The sequence below is a fragment of the Xenopus laevis genome, chromosome 5L (assembly GCF_017654675.1).
Source record: "Xenopus laevis strain J_2021 chromosome 5L, Xenopus_laevis_v10.1, whole genome shotgun sequence".
NCBI classification, from domain to species: domain Eukaryota; kingdom Metazoa; phylum Chordata; class Amphibia; order Anura; family Pipidae; genus Xenopus; species Xenopus laevis.
In genome coordinates this window covers 140,095,240-140,118,959 of record NC_054379.1, presented here as the reverse complement: position 1 = coordinate 140,118,959, position 23,720 = coordinate 140,095,240, and the positions used below count along the sequence as shown (strand labels likewise).

General features: G+C 40.3%; 1 protein-coding gene across 2 annotated transcripts in view; it reads left to right on the top strand.

Annotated features, from left to right (window-relative positions):
• Window positions 1–23,720, top strand: part of ryk.L (receptor like tyrosine kinase L homeolog) — a 71,015-nt gene that overhangs the window by 7,085 nt on the left and 40,210 nt on the right. For both annotated transcript variants that reach the window (XM_018261918.2, NM_001092809.1), the window contains 1 exon segment: window positions 23,243–23,364. In XM_018261918.2, coding sequence (XP_018117407.1) covers window positions 23,243–23,364 — 122 coding nt within the window.

Here is a 23,720-nt window from a genome sequence, read left to right as displayed (position 1 = left end):
TTGTACAGCTTTGTTGTACTTCCCAATACAGAAATTGACAATTGTGGAAGTACCTATATAAAAATCTAGTTTGGCAAACTGCCATTTTAATAAAGTAGGTGCTTGCATATGGGTGGCTCCATTTTGCAGGTATACAATTTGTACCCCATCCTCATGCCCATGTAGGTGCACCCATTCTGTATAGATGAGCACAGTTGTGGCTTGTGGGGAATGTTATTAGAATGTATCTGTATCTGTGAATATCCCCCGGAGCATTGTCATGTCCCATCATCACTAAGTGGAAATCGATTGGCATCACATACACACAAATATTAGTGGAGCTGCCAGCACTTATATAAAGTGTGAATGTATCTGCTCTGCCTAATACACTTTCTGAGCCTCGGGCTTGTTTTGCTCAAAATAAATACTAAGTAAGTGCTTGTTGTTACTTTCAGTTTTTGTCTGTTTGGAAACACAGCTCATCACCTTGCTCATACCATCAGCGTTCTAGTCTTTGGCTCATGATAAATGTGTCTAAGTGGCCTTCTCAAAGCCGTGCTGAATCTCACAACAGTCTTTTTAAAGATTTCATTCAGCCATTGATCCTCATACACCTTTAAACAATGGACTATACGATTGCTGCTTAGTCAGCATAAGTGACATTTCTAACCTGGTACAGATCTGTTATCCAGAGTGCTCAGGGCCTGCATTTGTGAATGAGTATACAACAGAAATTGTAGAGTACTTTATGTGTAATTGTATGTTTTTATCAGGAAAAACTAGTACTTTTACTTTTTCTCCTGTTATGTCTGAATAATCATTAATAAAAAAACCTTGATAAAGCTTTGGAAGCATTCTCCAGCTCTGCTGAAAAGCAATATGGCAGCTCATTCACTGATTCACTATGTGACTTAAAGTAAGTGGACACTTGCCTGTCCAACTATTCATTCTTAAGCCATGTGGATTTATATGAAGTTGGTCCTCCCCTTGCTGCTATAGCAGCCTCTGCTCTTCTGGGAAGGATTCCAGTAGATGTTAGGAACATTGTTGGTGGGATTTGCTTCCATTCAGCCACAGAAGCATTTTTCAGGGCGGGCGCAGTGTTGGGGATTTGGCCTGACTTTCAGTTCAAGCCTTAGGTGTTAGTTGGGTTGAGGTCAGGGTCTCTTGAGTGCCAATAAATATATTTTCACTCCTCAAACCCCATTCTGTATGGACCTTACTTTATCCATTGGGGACCTTATTGTGCTGACATTGTTTTTGGATACAGTTCGGAACTCCTCAGATAGTGTTCCAACCAAGAACATGTTATTTTAGACACTATCTGGATACTTTTGGCTAAAAATGTATCTGTTCACCTTTGGCCATATATTGTATGAATAAACCGCAATATGCAGCAACACTTCCTCCAAGCTGCCTTTTAATGACTGTTTTTCTTTACACAACCAATACCTTCCAGCTTTTCCTTTTCTGTCCCAACCAGACTTAAATTCCAGTAAAACTTTTTGTAGTAGGAAAAAGCCCAAGCAGATATGACTGCAAAAGTGCATTTATTTCCACAACATGTTTTGTAAATAAACGCACTTTTGCAGTCATATTTGCTTTGGCTGTTTGCTACTATAAAAAGTTTAACTTCCTCCAAGCTTTTGGTTTCATAACCCCATAAGCCAAATATTTTATTTTGACCAAATAGAATGAAACTGCTGAGTGCCTATGAGAAGCCAGCGGCAGGGTCTATACACTGAATTTTTTAGGCCTGCTTTCTATAGTTATAGGTTATAGGTTCTATAGTTATACGGTATATTTGCAGTTTATACGTACAGCCCTGCACTCCGCTCTAATAAATACATTTTTGTAATTTTCTTAGTCTCACATGCCATGACTCTTTGCGCTATGAAATTAGCCATAAATATGCTATATAGCAGTGATTGAGCAAGTGAGTCAAGTAAGTCTGCTACAGTAATGTAATGTTTTTGCCAGACAATTCCAAGCCATGAGTACGAGCCAGGCTTTCAGTCTAATTCCTCAACATTCTGGCTGCCTGACAGGATCTGGACAATAAAATTGGCCTCTTCCAGCACAGAATGGAAACAAGTATGAAATATGCACCCATCCTCATACTCAGACTATCAGAGGTCATTGCTTAAGGGCTGTCAATAATTCTGTACGAGAAGTCTGGCTGTACCAGTGAGCGAAATGTCAGCCCTATTCTTTCGCTCTGTGCCAGTTGTTTGACCAAGGACTTCTAGGCTTTGGCCATAGTAGCATATTACCTTGGCACATGGCAATTTTTAAGAGGACCTCTGACAATCACAAAAACAATTTCTCCCTGTAACAGCACATTCAAAAAGCAATTTAGTGCTTTCAGTACATATTATTATTATTATTATTATTAAGCAGTGATCCCCAATCTGTGGCTCGTGAGCAACATGTTGCTCACCAACCCCTTGGATGTTGCCCCCAGTAGCATCAAATCAGGTGCTTATTTTAGAACTCCCAAGTTTTGGTTGCATAAAAACCAGGTGTAAAGCCAAACACAGCCTAACAACATAGGGGCTAACAAATGGCCAATCACAGCCCTTATTTTGCATAACCCAGGTTTTTGCATGCTTGTCTTGCTCCAAAACCAATATTTTTTACATTTGTAGCTCATGGGTAAAAAAAATTTGGAAACCCCCTGTTATAGAGGCTAATGGAAGATATTTTAGGCTCTGCGTGTGTGATCTTTTTATATGATACATAGTGGCAAAATGCCTGAAATCTCCTCTGTTCCATTGGACTAAAACTGGCCGTACATTTTTTTTTTACTTTTTAACAAATACTTTTTGATCTGATCTGCATGTTGGTTCCAGAGTGCCTTAAACCTTCTATTGTTCTATACGTGATTTCTTGTTGTTGCTTAAACAAATGGAGTTTGAGCTGATTTTAATTTGGACGCATTGTCTTTACTACATCGCTGTATGGGCAAGTAGCTGCTTTGTAGCATCATTTAAATCCATTTAATACTATGAATTGTGCCTATTGACCTGCATTTAGCCCAAATGGGTTTGGCTGTGGCGTCAATAACCTAATGAGCATTGCATGGTAAACATACATAAATATATTATAATTATTTTTATCATTACAAACATCAGACCCTGCCCCAGAAGAGCCTACAATCTAATGTCACATTTACAAACACTAGTTTTTCTAATACTGAAAACGGCTGAATTGAAAAGTGTTGGAAGGCGAACAACCCTTTTAAAGGCAGCTGTTAGAATTGATACAGTAGTTGCTAATATGACACAGATGCTGTTGAAAAATGTATCCATTAATGTAGCAAATTGTAACAGTTCAGAATCTGCACCTGGATCACTGAGCTGCCAGACTCAAACACCAGAGACAGGAACATAAAACCTTTAAAACTCCAGTTTTGAAAAAATTATTAAAAAATGGAAAGCGATTGAAAAAAGTTTTTGCTTCTGGTAAACAATCTGAAAACAACTATACTTAAAAAAAAACAAAAAAAAAAAAAAAACAAAAAAAAAAAAACAAACTGTTTGGAAGGTGAACAACACCTTTGTTGGGGCGATGACACAAGGAGATCAGTCACTCAAAGATCAGACTGCAGAGGCTGAGGTGTTACCTTGATCCCTATACATGGCTGTAGGAGTGAACAGCGATTAATTGTGAAGTTACAGTTTTAATGAGGAAGGAAAGAAAAAAACTGAGCAAAAAGCTACTCCAGTTGCTCCATTTGTATAAGGCCTATTGGCCAAACTATAATTTTTATAGTGCTATAAGTATGGCTGGGTATAGAGGATAAGCATGCAAAATATTGGTGGATAACGCTTGCGAACTCCTAGCATGACGAGTTAGGGCGATGTAGTGATTCTTGACACCCTTGTGAAATATAACACAACACTTGGAGGCACATTTATCAAGGTTTGAATTCATGTGAGTTTTTTAAACTCCCATAAATTTGAAATTCAACTAGTCAAAATATATTCATAAAATCAAATTTTTTAAACCCAAACTAATTTAATCGACCCGAAAACTCGAATCAAATTCAATTCAAATGATAAAAACTGTTTAAATTTAAACTATTCAGAGAAACCAACTTGAATGTCAGGAAGGCTACAAACATCCCCGAATTGATCCGTGGACCGCTCCCATTGACTTATACAGTAATTCGGCAGGTTTTAGGGGGCGAATAGTCGAATTTGAGTTCTTAAAGGGCCGGAGTATGATAAATCTCAAATTTGAGTTAGAATTAAAACGCGAATCAAGTTTGGATAATTCACAATTCGAATTTGAGAGTTTTGACCCAAAAAAAAAAAACAAAATTTGAAAATTAGAATTTTCACATCGACCCTTAAATCTGCCCCTTGGAGTAAAAAACATCAATGGCCTGATGTGATTTTCAAACCTCTGAGAACAACAAAGAGCCTGCAATTGCAATGGGTGCTGTTGCCCTTGGTGAGAATAGGATATTCCAGACACATGGCTTGAGTGACAGTTCCTTGTGACCTTATGACATCACCTCTATTTGTTCTTGTGTCACTGACCACATGACAAGTACACACAAAGCATTTCTGTTCCTGGCAGCAGTTCCCGAATCCTGGCAGAGGAAAGTAAATTAAACTCCTAACACGTTTAACTTGATCTTTTTTCCCCTGATGTCCTTAATTTCCTTTTCCAGGCATGATTAAATGTACCACTTTGGTACAGGCGGTTTCTCTTTTTTTTTTTTTTTCTTTTTTTTTTTTCTTCCTCTGTAATTATGGGAACCATTAATCTGGGACTGATTTCTGACTAAGGAGTTCCGTTTGGTTTTATGAAGAGGGTTTCAGGGAATCATTTCAAATAAACTTGTGTGTGGGGCGCATAATAGTGAAATGCGAGAGGCCAGCTCCTTTCACTCCTCTCTCTTGCACAGCACATGCCTCAAAGGGGGGAGGGTGATGGGAACATTCTTCCCACTTTCTGTGTCATACGAGACATTTTGGTTAAAAATAGGCGCACAGGGAACAACTGAGAATTCTGCTTCCTTTAAAAAAAAAAATCCCATTATTTTATAAATGGCCAATTTGGGCTCCTCTACAGTTAGCATTTTTCGGAGTATCTTACCCATACTGCAGCGTTTCCCCAACTGAGCCAATGGGATTTGCTAAATCGTATCCAACTTTAATATAAGGTACTGTATAATTATAATGCATTCTAACATGTACTTATAGCCCTGAACAATCATACAAATTACGTACAAATATAGTCCTGCTTTCTGTTGTACAAAAGCAGATTTGATCCAGCTTTCCCAAACACTGTTTGGTCCGACTATAAGTTCCACCAGTGAGGCCTTAAAGGGGCAGTAAACCCAAATATACATTCTTTTGCATATTGTAACACATTAATTCATAGGAACTTTCCAATTTAAAGTATTAAACATTTAGTTATTTTTAAAAGAGCTATTGAAAAGAGTTTTTGTCCTATTCTATTCTCCATATACTATTAAAATAACCTAGCAGTAGTTATCCCCTTTCTAGGCAAAACACCAGTTCTCACAATGCCTTGCATTTTGTGGGAACAAAATAAATCCTAAAATGTTGTGGGCATTCCTGGCCAGGCCTGTCTGCTGTTGCATTGTTTCTGTGGTACTCAGAAAGGAAAAGCATCACAGTTTTCTTCTCTTTTAAATCACAAGTGTTTAAAGGGTAACTATCACGAAAATGAAAATGTAATCTTCGCTTCAGCATACTGAAATAATAAACATTTAAATACAATAAAAAATTTGGTACAGTTTCTGAAGTAATCAAGTTTATCTTCACGATTCAGCATCTGTTTCTCCTCATTCTGTCTTCATTCAGGAGTTTTCAGATGAATGATCCAATTAGGGATGCACCAAATCCACTATTTGGGATTCGGCCGAAACCGAACCCTAATGTGCATATGCAAATTAGAGGCGGGGAAGGAAAAAGTGGAAAAAGAATGTTTTACTTCCTTGTTTTGAGACGTAATGTGATTAACCTTCCCACACCTAATTTACATAGGCAAATTAGGATTCGGGTACGGCCACACACAAGGATTCGGGCGAATCTGAATCCTGCTGCAAAAGGCCGAATCCCGAACCGAATCCTGGATTCGGTGCATCCCTAGATCCATTATATCTTATAGGTGGGCTCCTTTTGCCTACAAGATGTATTAAAGCTAATAAAATCACGTAACATTGGCACAAGATAACAAAACTCTGGTTTGTCCTAAACGAACCTTGCGTCACTCGCACTCTGAAAATTAACTGCCGTCTAAAGGTAAGGCCAGATGAGGAGATTCGGGAGGTTTTGTCGCCTGGCGACTTATCGCCACGTCTTTTGCGCGACTATCTCCCCAAACTGCCTCAGCGTTTTCCCCCCCATAGGCTACAGCGCAAAATCGCCTGCGCTAATGCACACGCGGCGATGCGTTTTCAATATTCGCCCAACTATTAAACGCATCGCCGCGATTTTGCGCTGTAGCCTATGGGGAAAAAACGCTGAGGCAGTTCGGGGAGATAGTCACGCAAAAGACGTGGCGATAAGTCGCCAGGCGACAACCTCCCCGAATCTCCTCGTCTGGCCTTACCCTAAAGGAGCCGTTTTTTTTTTTTTTTATTTGAAGAACACCTTACTTTAAAGACAATAAAGTACGTTACTCGAAAGTAAGGCTTTGAGGAGAGCGCTCAGTATTTGTTGGTGCTGGTGTCACATTCGGGACAATGATTAGGTGCATAAAGCTAATTATACAGGGTTCAAAAGTACAGAAGAACAGGAATGCTAGATTACCAGTGCAGCCTGGGCTTGGGGGAGTTAACTAGTAAAATACCAATATACCTTTTAAATCTTATATGAGCTGCATTCACAGAGACTAACCACTTTTAGCCTGGGAGAAAGCACATTCTTTATATCTGGGTCTTCTCAGGAATTCCATTCTTATCATTCAAAGAAGTGCCCTTTTCCCATAAAGCTTCCTGCATATTCTTCTGTTTGTTTTACTCTGCATTAGCACAAAAGCTGAAAAGAGATTTATTCGGGCTGTGCTCTCATTCTCAGCATAGTTCCCTTTGCCTGTAAGCTTGTAGCAGTGCTGCTGTGTGGTTTCCCATGTAAAGCAGCAATTTGTACAGCACCTCCGTGTCTCACTCCCCCCCCATCATGTTATAAAGCTTTCTGTGCCTATTCTGTATTGTCTAATAGGACAGTTCTCTTGAGTGAACCATATTTTTTGACTGCAGCATAAACCTGGATTTTCACTGTATATATGCCTATAATGTTGTTATTTAAGTTCACTTCTTGGATAAAGTTTATTTATAAGAGGAGTCATGGCTGCCCCTGCTGAAGTACAAATATGCATACAAAAAACATTCCAGTGTACAAGGACTTGTGACAATGGATGACAAATTTAATCTATTTAGGTGATCAATTGCAGTGGTTGAGTTACCAACACCAGCCATTGAGATCTGAAGACTGAAACAAATCCATTACTTTGGGTATGTGTCTAAATGAGCAATGCATTAGTAACAATTTATAAACATTCAGGACCCAGCCCAGTTACTTATCCATGTCATATTCTGACCCCTGTTATGGGCTTATCCGTGCTGCATTTAGGCCCCTGTTAGGGCTCATCCATGCCGCATTTTGGCCCCTGTTATGGGCGTATCCATGCCACATTTTGGCCCCTGCAACGGGCTTATCCATATCGCATTTTAGCCCCTGTTACGGGGCTTGTCCATGCTGCATTTTGGCCCCTATTATTGGGCTTATTCATGCCACATTTTGGCCCCTGTTATGGGGCTTATCCATGCCAGATTTTGGCCGCTGTTTGCTGTCCTAACTTCAGATGTTGGCTTGTTGCTGGAGCCAGGGAAGGGGCATGGGTAAATTGGGGCAGGCATTTAGAAAGGACAGTGCCGCAAATGTTATTTAAATACCTGTAATCCACATTGCTATCAAGTGGAAAGTGTCAGGCTTTAGGGATGTTGATTGTCTGAAATTGGTCCCATGTTTTTTGTTTACAGCTGCCACTTCTAGCCTTGGGCAGTGCACTTCCCAGCTATGCCAAATTGGCACGTGCTCTGATTGCTGATTGTGGCCTCAATGAGAGCAACAGTCTGCCTTCATTAAAGAGCTGGCTTTGGAATAGAGAAATTGTAGTGAATTTATATAAACCACATGGCCACTTTATCACATAACCTGTACAGCGTTTGATAAAAGGCTGGACCTGCAGGGTTACAGCATTGCGGTCGCAGTGGCTTCATACAAACCAAATGCGCTGCTGATCCCCATAGACGTATGTGCAGCTCCGCTTGCCGTGCCAAATATTCTCCTTCGGCAGATTTCCCTGATATGTCCTAGTCTAGACATATGAAACAAATGAAGCCTGTACTAATGCATAGTCTCATGGCTTACGCAAATCTAATTTCGAAGACTGGAAATGAAATTGGTTCTGGTTATCTTAATGTGAACTCTCAACCTTCCCCGTCTGGGGCTTATAGTCTTCTTCTGTGGCAGGCGCAGGTCCTGTGCTCACATATTCCTATTGTAAAACTGTTATTAGGACTTTTCCATATTATGCCTCCTATATTTTTAGGATTTTTGCCAAATTATTTACTTGCAGTTTATCAGGTTGGATTATGTCTCACCCAGTCACTCTCAGGGTCTCTGTTGCTATATATCAGGGATGCACCGAATCCAGGATTCGGCCTTTTCAGCAGGATTTGGCCGAATCCTTCTGCCTGGCCGAACCGAATCCGAACCCTAATTTGCAAATGTAAATTAGGGGCGGGGACTGAAATTGCTTGACTTTTTGTCACAAAACAAGGAACTAATTTTTTTCCCATTTCCCACCCCTAATTTACATATGCAAATTAGGATTCGGTTCGGTATTCACCCAAATCTTTCGCGAAGGGTTCGGCCGAATCCAAAAAAGTGGATTCGGTTCATCCCTACTATATATCTCACATTCTTGGGATGGTTCACCTTTGTTAACTTTTAGTATGATGTAGAATAGGCAATTCTAAGCAACTTCTCAATTGGTCTTCATTTTATACTATTTGAATTATTTGCCTTTATTTTCCAGTTTTCAAATGGGGGTCGCTGAAAATGAAAAATGCTCTGTAAGGCTAGAAACGTATTGTGATAGTGATACTTTTTATTGCTCTCTCCTATTCATATTCCAGTCTCTCATGCAAATCAATGCCTGGTTGCTAGGGTAATTTGGGCCCTAGCAACTAGGTTTTTGAAATTGCAAACTGGAGAGCTGCTAAATAACTTAACAACCACAAATCTTAAAAAAAAAAAATAATGAAAACCCATTGTCTCAGAATATTGCTCTCTACGTCATATTAAAAGTTCATTTAAAGGTAAACAGCCCTTTAAATAATTGAGGAACACTGATTGCCCAATTGATGCTGATATAGACAGATCAGAGAGGCTTTTTTTTTTAGAAAGAACTATCTTATGTAGGAGAGAGTTTTGTTGGAGGGTAAGCATAAATTAAGCCAGATGCTGTCCCTACCAGAGATTTGTGAATTAATTCTTCTTTTAGGAGCTTATCCAGCAACAAGTGTGCCTGCCAGCATCGAGGCATTTCCTGTGTTCCTTGCTTTAATTGCCAGATGTCCAACCGACTTGTCATTTCCATTAAATTCTGTGATCTTGGATTTCATTATTTACATTTTATGCCCTATGTGTCTACTTCATTCACCAACTTCACCATAGTACGGTAACGCTACTACCTAATGTTGCCACCGTGGCCCTATCAGGAACAACTTTATTAAATGGGTTGTTCATCTTTAAACTTTTAGGGTGATATAGAGAGAAAGCGATCTTCTGAGACAATTTGTAATTAGTTCTCATTTTTGTGTTTGGGATTTTTGAGGTACAGGTATGGGATCCATTATATGGAAAACCGTTATCCAGAAAGCTCAAATAAATTACGGAAAGGTCATCTCCCATAGACTCCATTTTATCTAAATAATAAAATGTTTTACTTTTTCTCTGTAATAATAAAACAGTACCTTGTACTTGATCCAAACTAAGACATAATTAATCCTTACTGAACACAAAACCAGTCTATTGAGTTTATTTAATGTTTAAATGACTTTCTAGTAGATTTAAGGTATGAAGATCCAAATTACGGAAAGATCTATTATCTGGAAAACCCCAGGTCCCGAGCATTCTGGATAACTGGTCCCATACCTGTATTTAGTTTTGTATTCAGCAGCTGTCCATTTTGCAATTTCAGCAGTCTGCTTACTAGGGTGCACGTTACCTTCAAAACCATACTTTGATTTGAATAAGAAACTGTCATATGAATATGTGAGGGGCTGAACAGAAAGATGAATAATAGTGCTGAATGCCCGAATCCTTTGTGAAAGATTCGGCCGAGTACCGAACCGAATCAGAATCCTAATTTGCATATGCATATTGCTGCTGGAAAGGGAAAAAGTGGGAAAAGATGATTTCACTTCCTTGTTTTGTGATGAAAAGTCGCATGATTTCCCTCTCCCTCCCTAATTTGCATTAGGGAGAGGGAGGAAAAGGAAAGGATTCAGCCAAACCCTGCTGAAAAAGCCAGAATCCCGAACTGAATCCTGTATTTGGTGGATCCCAAATAACTAGAGTAGTGTTTCTGAAGCAAACACATCAATTTTACCAGGTCAGGGCAACAATACATTATATATATATTAATTACTTTTAAACACTTTCATTTTTTGATTTTAGGGTTCTTCAAGATGGGGTCAGCGACCCCTGATTTAAAAGCTGGAAAGAGTCAGAAGGAGGAGACAAATAATAAAAAAAAAACTATTAAAAAAAAAATAATAATAATGAAGACCAACTGAAAGGTTGCTTAGAATTGGCCATTCTATAACATGCTAAAAGTTAACTTAAAGGTGAACCACCCCTTTAAAATGCTAAGAGTGCTCTTTAGCATTCGCACTAGGGATGCGCCAAGTTCTGGATTCGGCCAGGATTCTGCCTTTTTCAGCAGGATTTAGATTTGGTTGAATCCTGTTGTCCGGCTGAACCGAATACCAATTTGCCGAATTCTAAGCGCATGACTTTTTGTCACAAAACAAGGAATTAATATTTTTCCCCTTCCCACCCCTAATTTACATGTGCAAATTAGGATTCGGTTCAGTATTTGGTCGAATCTTTCGACAAAGATTTGAGGGTTCGGCCTAATCCAAAATGGTGGATTTGATGCATCGCTAATTCACACTAGTTTATTGCGCCAGGTGAATAGAACTGAGCAGTGAAGTGTCAGGAGATGCTTCTTGAATCAGTAACATTGGTGGGCCAGAATAATAGTTGGTGCTCCTGATATTGGCTTATATCTTAAAAACAAAAAATGTGTGTACGGCAACAGTGCTCAGAAGAGCACGAGTAGAAATGTGGCCTTGTGATAGCTGTTGACCTATCCATGGCTTTGCTTTAGCCTATTCCAGTTTGGCTGAGGCTGACTAGTTCATACGGAGGCCCACATTCTGTTGGTGGCTGTTCTGGTGCTTTTTGAGGCACAGCGTAATTTTGCCTGGGATGAAGCAGCTCTCGGCCTCGGGGATATTCAGGTGGCAGTTTGGTGAATGAGGAGTAAATTGCTTATCCTGTTAAAAGTGCAGCATCTCTATTCCTTGCTGGGGCTGCCATTTCATTACCGTACTTCTGCTGGGTGGCAGCCATCTGGGTGTAAGATTTCTGCTCGGCGTATGTTTATTGCCCTTTACCCAGTAAACAGACATACAATGTGCTAAAGAAGTTTAATAGCCGTTACTGAGAATTGCATTAAGCGTCTGCAGTCGGACACAGCAGTTGCACAATTCAGTTTAGTCTGTCAAGTATTCTGTTTATCTTTGGAACTGCCGTATGTTTGTAATGTGCCTTAAAGCAACACGTTCCACACCAGGAAACTATTCCAGCAATCCTGCTACGGAGTATTTCCAAATGGTCACGACTTTTACAGGCTCCCCATTTGTGGTGCAAAATTTGGTTGGGTTCTCCTTAGCTTATAATAAGGTTAGAAGTATAAAGAAAATTAAAAATTTGACGGTTGTCATGCAATTCCTCTAAGGAGTATCCAGTCTTTATTGAATATGGGGGTCCTTGTGCTTGGGTATTCCACCCGTTAGTTGGCTTCTGCCCCATCTTTACTATGCACTGGCATGCGGATGTGGTATGTACTAAACACGGGCAGATCTGCATTTTGTCTGCTGATGGAGAAAATCCCATGTGCTACAGGGCAATGAAGATTAAAGGGGATAGTAACCCTGCCTCAGCTGATTAATAGATCTACAAATCCATTTGAAACATCACAGTTATGGAATTGGTTATCCAGAATGTTTTTAAGAAATTGGCAACATGGGAGCCTTTTTTTTTCAGTTTTAGCCTAGTGGATAGGAGTCCTCTAACAATGTAGGCCATGTGTGTAGCAAGATACTGAGCCAAAAATGCATGTGATTTTTGCCTTCCAAACTTTTATTGGTAGCCCCAAAGCAGAAACAATGTGCCACTGAAAAAATAGCCTTAGTCTCTAACATAGTTGGCTACAAAAATGTTGTGACAAAATATTTACAAACAAAAAGTTTCCCAAATTCTTTGTGATTTTGCTGATCTTTTTAGCACTTTACATAATATTTATGGCAAGGCAAAACAGGACAGATTGTGGCCTAGTGGATATGAGTCCTCTTACAATGTAGGCATGTGTGTAGCACTATACTGAGCCAAAAATGCATGTGATTTTGCCTTCTTAACGTTTATTGGTAGCCCAAAGCACAAACACGGTGCCACTAAAAAAAACGGCCTTAGTCTCTAACATAGTTTTCTACAAAAATGACGTAGAACAGAAAAAAATTGTCAGGCAACAACATATTTGCAACATAAAGTTTTCCAAGTTACCCAGAATGCTTGGCACTTAGGCTTTTCGGATAATGGATAGTGCCATAATTTGGATCATCATACCTTAAGTCCACTAGAAAATCATAAGTTATATTAAACAAACCCAATAGGCTGGTTTTGCTTCCAATAAGGATTAATTATCTTAGTTGGGATCAAGTACAAGGTACTGTTTATTAAAACCGAGAAAAAGGATATCATTTTTATAAATTTGGATAAAATGGAGTCTATGGGAGACGGCCTAATTCTGAGCTTTCTGGATAACGGGTTTCCAGGCAACGGATCAAATACCTGTATAAAGTTGGATTAGTTATAGCTTGTGCCAGGTTTGTGGGTAACGTGCTGATGGGATTCGCTTCTCAACAATGGGGGTTTTGTGATAACATCTGAATGGATGATCTCTCAGACTTGTCTCTCAATCAGTTGAAGAACACCTTATGCAAAAAATGGGATTCCTTTAAGGGCAGAGACACGCTGCGATTCGGGGGGATTAGTCGCTGGGGACAAATCTCCCTGAACTGCCTCCCCTTACTTCCCGCCAGCTAGAATGTAAATCGACAGCAGGATGGCAGTCGGAGTGCTTTGTTTTCCGAAGTCGTCCGAAGTTTCCTTGTGAGGCGACTTTGGAAACGAATCGCTCAGAGTGCCATCCCGCGAATGGCTACTGTTCAGCTATGTTTTCTCCTGAAAGGACCAGTTCTCCAGACTTTACAAGGAATGGCTCAGCAATTCCTGGCACTTTGGTGCCTGCTGTACTTATAGTAGATCCCATCATTTTCTGCCTTGGTAAATAATCTACACTTTGTTGTTTTATAGCAGCCCCATTGCCTTTGCTTTCTCAATGTGAAATGTGTGGGCTTTCTAACCCAAGTGACGTGTTATCTAATTAAATCAATAGACCATAGACTGAATGTTTAGGCGTTTGTTTATGTACAGGATAAGGGATCTCCAGACATCAGAGATGATCGGAAGCCTCAATTGTATGCATATTTGCATTCAGTAGTGTGAGACTCAGCTGCCTTATCGCTTGTCTCTCGTGAGCTATATCTGACAGAACTTTGCATATCTCTAACAGCATCTGCATTTTCAACTTGACGTCCGCAAAGGCAAGGTGTAAATGCAGAGACGGGATGTTTTTTTATGCATCTCAAAGGAACAGTGACATTAAAAAAAAAAAAGTGTTTTAAAGTAATAAAAATAAAATGCAGTGTTGCCCTGCACTGGTAAACTGCTGTGTTTGCTTCAGAAACACTACTATTGTTTATATAAATAAGCTGCTGTGTAGCAATGGGGGCAGCCATTCAAAGGAGAAAAGGCTCAGGTTACACATGGGATAAGCTCTGTAGAACATAATGGTGGTATACGTTATCCACTATTTAACCTGGGCCATATAGTCGTTTTTTCAATTTCCACCATTGCTACACAGAAACTTGTTAATATGAACTATAGTAGTGTTTCCGAAGCAAACACATCAGTTTTACCAATGCAGAATAACCGTACATTATATTTTCATTACTTTAAAACACTTTCATTTTTTGGTGTTTTTGTTCCTTTAATCTGTGCTCTCTTTCATCCTTTTTAGGCTTTTTGCAGCACTTTACAAAGAATGTGCCACCACTCACATCAGTCCCTGCCAAAGCCTACACTCTAATTTATGTGTAATTTATCAATACACTTTTCATGAAAATTTATTTTGCGAGGAAAAACCCTGGAAAAATCGTGAAAAAAAATTAATCCTACAATTATTTACCGATTTCCACACGAAAAATTTAGATTTTGTATGATTTTTGCCCGAAAACAAGAACATTTTCAGATTATTGCTTGAAACCCAGTGCAGATCAAGATATCTTTGGGACTTCTCCCATTGACTTACCATATATACCTGAGTATAAGCCGAGTTTTTCAGCATCCAAAATGTGCTGAAAAAGTCTACCTCGGCTTATACTCGGGTCAGCGGTACCCGACCCGCCTAGCTGAGATTGCAGTCACTTTTAATCATTCCTATACCAACAGTACACTTGGGGAGAGACTGCAATATCCCACAATGCCCTCTGTTGGTTATATGAAAGAATAACAGTGACTGCAATATCACACAGCGCCATCTGTTGGTTGTATGAAAGAATAACAGTGCGCCCTCTGTTGGTTATATGAAAGATTAACAGTGATGGCAATATCACACAGCACCCTCTGCACATGGTAGTGGGACAGTGGGACAATGCACACAGTAATCTGTTTGGCAATTCTCTGTCGTCATCAACTTTGCAAATAAGTCCGGTTGATCGCTGGGGGGGGCGCTTTGGCAGAATGTGCGCTGCTGGGAGACAGGGCTGTAGTTGTGTCTAGGCTTATACTAGAGTCAATAAGTTTTCCCAGTTTTCGTAGGTAAAATTAGGTACCTCGGCTTATACTCGGGTCGGCTTATACTCTAGTATATACGGTATATGCAACTTCGGCAGGTATGAGATGCCGGATTTTCAGATTCTGTCTTTTTCCATCTGAAAAATGTTTTTGTTTTTTGTTTGTTTGTTTTTTTTACAACTAAAAATTCTGATTTTATAGTAAAAAAGATGAATGTTTTGTCATTCGGAGTTTAATAGATAGCCCCCTTTGGCTCTGGCAATCCGACCGTGTGCAAGTAGTGCTGAAATGCCCCCTCCCTTCCTTTTCCCAATTTCCATAGTGAATTTTACCTTGTCTATGTTGGGAGCTAATCCCACCACCGTCCACCTATGCTGGCCTACATGCTTCATGTATCTACGGCTTCATAAAGCTGGCCATAGACGCAAAGATCCGATCGTACGAATTAACGTACAATCGGAATTTCCCATCTCCCGGCGCTCCACTAACCATTCAGATCAAAGTCTTACCATTCAGATCAAATAAAGTAGTAAAAGAACAGAGTAGTAAAAGAACAGATCAGCCGATGTTCTGCCCCTGACAGCAATCGTACGATAGTTATGTCTGACAAAGCTGGTGACAGTCTCCCTCTGAAAATCGTACGATCGGCAATACATGCAGAGATATTATCGGCAGCCGACAGAAACTTTCTAACCTGCCGATCGACTGAACCACCAATCTCTGCCGGACGAAAAATGTTGGGGCTCTCCACACATGGTCCGAAAATCTCGGATCGTTGCGTCTATGGCCAGCTTAAGTGACTTATGCCTCTGATGAAGCTGTAGATAAATGTTATTGGATAGAGTTATTATAAACAACATTAGGACTGGTGACAGGTGGGCAGGGGTGTTTAGACTGCTATTAGTCTATGGTTATCACTAGCCTAATGACGTCCCTTGAAGTGCAGATGAAGCCAGCTTTACGCAACATGTTTTCTGTTTGAAGTCTGTTCCCTTAGTTGTGCCTGATTGTTCAGTACAGAGGAATCCAAGCGGGAAGCTGAGTAATCTTGTTAGGACTGGTACATAATATTCATTTATTAGGTGTTAAAGTCATATTCCCAAGCGTCCCCGGGCAATTGTATTCGTTAAAAGAAAAAGAAAATCCTTTTTTTGTTGTAACAAATGTGATATAGGTTTGTTGCAATCTAAAGCAATAATAAACAGCACATTTTATAGCCGCCGGGCTCATTGCCAGCCGTGCCTGTGACTGGGAACTCTTGTACTGAGAGTCAAGTTTAAAGGCACCTTTCATCTCTGCGGATTTGTTAAGACTTGTCCCCCTGGGTTTAGACTTTGTTATGGACTCTGTTCTCTCCAAGTGGCTTATTTCTCTCCAAGGAGAAGCTACGTGGAAGTATAAAGGTGGCCATAGACACACAGATCCTATCGTACGACGGAGATTGGTCGATCGGTCAGGTTTGATTTTGACCCGACCGATCCCGTCGGAGCCCATTGCGCATCGTAATCGGATCGTTCGGCCATACGGCAGCACAATCAGATTGCCCCCGATATAGCCATGCTCGTTAATGGCATATCGGGGAAAGATCCGCTCGTTTGGCGATGTTGCCAAACGATCGGATCTTTGCGTCTATGGCCACCTTAAGGGTCAGGGCACACAGACAGATTCAGGGATTCGCCTGGTGACAAATTTCCTCTTCTTTGGGGCGACTAATCTCCTTGAACTGCTTCCCCTGACTTTCTGCCAGCTAAAATGTAAATCGCCAGCGGGATGGCACTCTGAAGGATTCATTTTCCAAAGTCGCCCGAAGTTTCCTCACACCTCTGGAAGATTAGTCGCCCTGAAGAAGAGGAGATTTGTGGCTGGGTGACTAATCTCCCCGAATCTGCCTGTGTGCCATGACCCTAAAGCAGTCTATGGGGCTAATTTATCAAAAATGTGAAATTAGAGTACACTAAATACACTACTTATTTATTCAAATATTAGAATATAAAAAGCACAAACGGATAAAAACCTGGAGCAACTCCAAATACATATAAGAAAACGTTGAAACTCTCGTTTATTCTGAATTTTTCGTGCATTTACAAACAAAACCAAAAAAAAGTTAATACATTCTAAAACCTCAAAGTAAATAAATATTTTTAAATTTTACTAAGGTCCACTTCCATTGACTTCTGCATGACCTCGCCAGCTTTTAGGTGGCGTAGTTTTGCATTTGAGTATTTTATTGGTTTTTACAAAATTTTGGGTTTTAAAACCATTCTTCAAATGCAAGATTTTTAGAATCATGGGAAAAAAAGAATGAATCTTATTAAATTGTCCCCTTCGTGTCTTAAACAGGCCTTGGTTATCATTGACTACCAAGATCATTAAGAACAACCAACAAATACTGTCTCAAAAATATGTATATTTAGTACAGGTATAGGATCAGTTATGCAGAAATTATCCAGAAAGCTCTGAAGTATGGAAAGTCCATCTCCCATAGACTTCATTTTAATCAAATAATTACAATTTTTAAAAATGATTTACATTTTCTCTGCAATAATAAAACCGTACCTTGTACTTGATCCCAACTAAGATACAAATAATCCTTACTAGAAGCAAAACCAGCCTATTGGATTTAGTTAATATTAAAATTATTATATGCAGGTATGGGATCTGTTACATGATTTTCTAGTAGACTTAAGGTACAAAGACCCACATTAATGAAAAATCCTTTATCCAGAAAACGCCAGGTTCCAAGCTTTCTGAATAACAGGTCACATACCTGTACTAAACTTCAGATCTGGAGATCCAATTATGGAAAGACCTCTTATCCAGAAAACCTAAGGTCCCCAGCATTCAGGATAACAGGTCTCGTACCTGTATTGGCCACCTAGTAATCATTAGCAGTCAACAGAATAAGAACCTTACTTATGTAAATACTTCTGAGATAAGTTGACTTATTTTATTCAAATTATAATCAATATAATTTTTATTTATTATTATTGCAAGGATAAACTGTGACACACGCCTTGTCTTTTCTTAAGCCTCTATAGATACAGCCAGATATTCCAACGGGCTGGGTGAGCCCAATCCATAACGTCAGTAGAGCATTTAGCTCTGTTCCGACAGGAAGTCTTTTATTGCCTAAATGACCCTGTGACTTGTTTGGAATAGGGGTCTTATAAATATTATGATAAGGTTTATGCTGCTTGGAGCATGTGGGTGCCTCCTGCTTTAGGAAAGTGTATTCCTTGTGTGTCAGATTGGGTGTATTCATGTGTCCAATCAGCCCACGGACAGAGCTGTGATCTAATAATAACAATCTATATAGAGATCTGTTTGATAACTGACCGTTTGTCCTCCTGTACCAAAACCCATATTTGACATTTACCCTAAAGAAACCGTTCAGTGTAAAAATAGAAACTGGGTAAATAGGCTGTGCAAAATAAAAAATGTTTCTAATATAGTTAGTTATCCAAAAATGTAATGTTTAAAGGCTGGAGTGGCTGGATGTCTAATATAATAGCCAGAACACTACTTCCTGCTTTTCAGCTCTCTAACGCTGAGTTAGTCAGCGACTTGAAGAGGGGCCACATGAGGCATAACTGTTCAGTGAGTTTGAAGAGTTCAGAAAGTAGTGTTCTGGCTAATATGTTAGACATCAAGTCACTCCAGCTTTTATACATTCCATTAAAAAACTATATTGAAAAGATTTTTATTTTGCATAGCCCATCTAGTCACCCAGTTTTTATTTTTATACTGTACTGTTCCTTTAAGCGTTCCAGGCTCTGCTACCCATCTAATGGGAGTGTTTAGGGATGGTTGCACATGTAAGCCCTGCCTTGCCAATGTTCCTTTATTGATGTGAGGTGTTGGAGTGTGACGCCTACTTACTGAAGTAGATCATTGCATTCTCTAAGCATTGAACTGGTGTCTTCATGTACAGTTTACATAGTAACAGTAAGTTACGCTGAAAAAAGACACACATTTATCAAGTTCTATATAAGTGATGTGTAGACAGGGCCATTACCCGTGGGTTAGGGATGTGTGGGCCGACCCGATACCCGCGGGATCACCTGCAGGTCGGGCGGGTTCGTGTCGACCTCGCACTGCTCCTCGAGGGCGGGTTGAGCTCTTCTCCTGCTCTCCCTGCCCGCCACCATCAAATGCTGGCTTCCGTGTTCCGGTTTTATAGTCTCGCTTCTGCTCGCCCTGCCCCTTTTGTGACGTCATTGTGACATTATTGGCGGGGCGGGTCTATAAAAGGACCCCGGAAGCGCAGGAGCGTGTTGGAGCAGGGCAGATTAGGGTCTGGTGCGGGTTTGGAAAACCCTGACCTGCACATCACTACCGTGGGTACCCCATACCACCGTACGCTGCTGACTTCTGGCTTCCACTTTTATAGCCATGCTCCTGCTCGCCCTGCCCCTTTTGTGACGTTATTGGCGGGCCAGCGCGGGTCTATAAAAGGAACCCTGAAGTCGCGGGTGGAGGGAGGGCACATCACTATAGAAAGATAGATATAGACATTCATAGACGTCAGACATTCCTATTACCTTAGATTCGGCTCATCCAACATGACACCTGCGATTAATCTCAGCGCGTCGGAACGGACGGTATCACACTTAAAATCACCCATGGCATTCTACCCTTAGGCCGAACCTCCTTTCTTCTAATCGGAATGGGTAACCTTGCAGACCTACTGGTAAATAAAGCATTAGAGAGATTATTATATGATCCCCTTATATATTTTTACATAGTTATCATATCACCTCTTAAGCGCCTCTTCTCCATCGAGAACAACCCCAATTTGGTCAGTCTTTCCTCATAGCTAAGATTTTCCATACCTTTTACCAGCTTAGTTGCCCTTCTCTGGACCTTCTGTAATGCAATAATGTCCTGTTTGAGTGATGGAGACCAAAACTATACGGCATATTCTAGATGGGCCGACAGAAATTTTCTAACATGTCCTATCGACCAAGTGACCAATCTCCACCGGACGAAAAATGTCGAGACTCTCCACACATGGTTCGAAAATTGTAGGAATCCACGATTCGTACGATCGGATCGTTGTGTCTATGGCCATCTTGAGGCTCCAGGTGGCCCAGCCAAAAATGGGCAATTTCAATACTCCCTCTGTGCAAGGATCCCATTTGTGTGTTGATAAGGTCTGTATACAACATACAAACAACATTAATCTTTAACTTTACCCTTAAAATGCTCTATTTAGATTAGTATAGAAGGCGTAAAATCTCTAGACCTGTTGCAATGGCCTGACACCTTTAGCTGAGGATAAAACCAAACACATATGGAATCCACAGCCTGCATGGCTAATTAGCAATTCATTTAGATACATGCTGCAGACTGAACTGATTTATGTGTAGCCATGCATCTAAATGAATTGCTAATTAGCCATGCAGGCTGTGGATTTCATATGTGTTTGGTTTTAAAGAGGTGAGGTGGCAACCCTAGCTGAGGGTCCTACCTATGGGTGTCTTGTCAGTCCAGTTAGGTCCAGAGATAAGGCTGCAGCGCATGTGTATGAAACCTGGGACGGGCTGGTGAGCTCTCGGGCCCCAAGCGACCAGTGTGCCTAATGAGCGGTGTAATTCTAGCATTAGATTGCTGCCAGTGTGGAAATGAAAAGCTTTCTTTAATTGTCCCAATTAGTCCCACATTAGGTGTGAGCACGTCTTTGCCCCACCAGTTTATTAGGCCCCTTTGACTAGCAATTAGTTCTCTACATGAAACAGATGAGGAAGCTCGAATGCTGGCGGGTCATTAGCAGAAATAAACTACAAAGGCACCATGGCCCTGAGCTCGTTAACTTAATTAAAACTTCCCGTAATATAACTATTGTTTAATTCAGAATACAAAATTCCCTCATTGGGGTGTGTCTATTAAAGGGATACTGACAGCAACACGTAGTAAATGGTTCTATTAAAAACCATATAAGGGCTCTTACAGACAAGCTTTTTTACCTGCACTCCCCTACGTTCTTGTTTCATGCGTTCACCCACAAGGTAGCGCAGGAGTAGACGCACTGAATTATTTTCAATGTGACTGTACTCGCACAGACGCATGGAAGCTCCAAACGCAGGTAAAATGCAACATTCTGTGTCCCAACCTGCGTTCGGCGCTTACATGCATCTGTGTGAGTACAGCCACATTGAAAATAATTCAGTGCCTCTACTCCTGCGATCCCCTGTTGCTGAACGCATGAAACTGGAACGCAGGGGAGCACAGGTAAAAACGCTCGTCTGTAAGATCCTTAAAGTAGCATACATACAAGTTCATTTCATGCAGACAACAGAATTATTGCTCTTACACACGAGCGCTTTTTCCTGTGCACGCCTGCGTTGCGATTTCTTCCGTTCAGCCACAGGGGAGTGCAGGAGTAGACGCACTCAATTATTGTGAAGGGGGCTGTACTCACACAGACGCATGTATGCGCCGATCGCAGGTGAAATGCAACATGCTGCGTCCCATCTGCGTTTGTCGCTTACATCCGTCTGAGTACAGCCCCCTTGACAATAATTGAGTGCAGCTACTCCTGCGCGCCCTGCGGCTGAACGGAAGAAAGCGCAACACAAGGGATTCGGGAAAAAAAGCCTGTGTGTAAGAGCCCTTAAGGTAACATTTTATAGACCTCCTTTTTATTTATTGAGTCACAACATATATAAAAATATCTGTTCAGCACTATAATAATAATAATTATCCAAAAAAGGGAATCATTTCACATAACACAGCAGTTAAATTCAATCATTTAGTCCTCCGATTTGTGTTGCAGTGCAGGAGCGACCCCTTGTGTCAGTGTGTGTTATAACGGTTAATACTGTTAAACATTAAAGGGGTTGTTCTCTTTAACTTAACTTTTATTATAAGTATGGGACCTGTTATCCAGAATGTTAACCTGGAGTTTGTTTGGACCTCTGTGCCCTAAGGTTAGATTTGGGGAGATTAGTCTCCCCAGCGACAAATCGACTCTTCTTCGGGGCGACAATCTCACCAAACTGCCTTCCCGCCGGCTATAATGAAAAATTGCCAGTGGGATGGCACTCGCGGCACTTCGTTTTCCTAAGTTGCCTCACAAGGAAAATTCGGATGACTTCGGAAAACGAAGCGGCGCGTGTGCCATCCCTCTGGCGATTTTTCAATTTAACCGGCAGTACGGGGAGATTGTTGCCCCAAAGAAGAGGCGACTAATCTCCCCGAATCTGCCCGTGTGTCCTTACCCGGAGCCTACTAAAAATAATTTAAACATGCATTAAACCCAGCAGGATTGTTTTGCCTTAAATAAGGATTAATTATATGTTATTTTGAGATCAAGTACAAAGTACTTTTATTATTACAAAACATTTTTTGTATTATTTGATTAAAATGGAGTCTATTGGAGATAGCCTTTCTGTAATTTGGAGCTTTCTGGATAATGGGTTTCTGGATAACGGATCCCATTCCTGTATGTTATAGAATGTCCCATTTTTCACAACTTTTCATTTCATCTTCACTTTTTATAGTTTTTGAATTGTTCTGCCTCTTTTCAGCTTTCAGATGGGCGTCACAGACCCTGGCAGCTAAAAAACGATTGCTTTGTGGGGTTACAATGTTATTGTTACTGTTACTTTTTATTACTTCTCTTTCTATTTAGCTCCTCTAAATTGCTCGGATAAAATAGACCCTAGCAACCTCATAGCCGCTGAAATTCCAAGCTGGAGAGTTATTGAATTCAATTCTTTTTTCATTTTTATGATTTTTTTTTTTTATGTTAAATAGTTTTAGAATATGAAGATCCACATCATACTAAAGGTTAGTTCAAAGGTGAACCACCCTTTTAAGCATGATTTGATGTACACTCATTGTTTAAAGGGGATCTCCACACAAAAACATGTATATTGAACATTTCTAGTGTTTGAAGTTATTTGTAAATGTGATTGCCAATAAAAAGCACTATCTGCCTGGCTGTTTACATAAGAACATTCTGAATATTTTATTATCTTCCCTTTGGCTTTCCCCTCTAGGACTTGATGCAGAACTCTATTACATAAGGAATGACATCATTAATCACTATGCTTTGTCCTTCAACCTGCTGGTGCCAAGCGAGACCAACAGCCTCCACTTTACCTGGCATGCCAAGTCTAAGGTATGTGACGTGCCCCTCTTTCTTTAACCTTTTATTCATTACAATGCTTTCAGTAACTTCTATTGATGCACCAAATCCAGGATTTGTTTCAGCAGCATTTGGATTCAGCTGAATCCTCATGTCTGGCCGAACTGAATCCTTAACACTGTGTGACTTTTTGACACAAAAACAGTAAAGTAAAAACATTTTTACACGTTCAGTTCACTTTCACCCTCCGGACTCTAATTTGCATTTAGGATTTCATTCAGTATTTGCCTGGATCTTTTGTAAAGGATTTGAGGTTCAACCGAATCCAAAAATAGTGGATTTGTTGCATCCCTATTCACTGCAATGCATTTGTGTTCCTTTGAAGGATC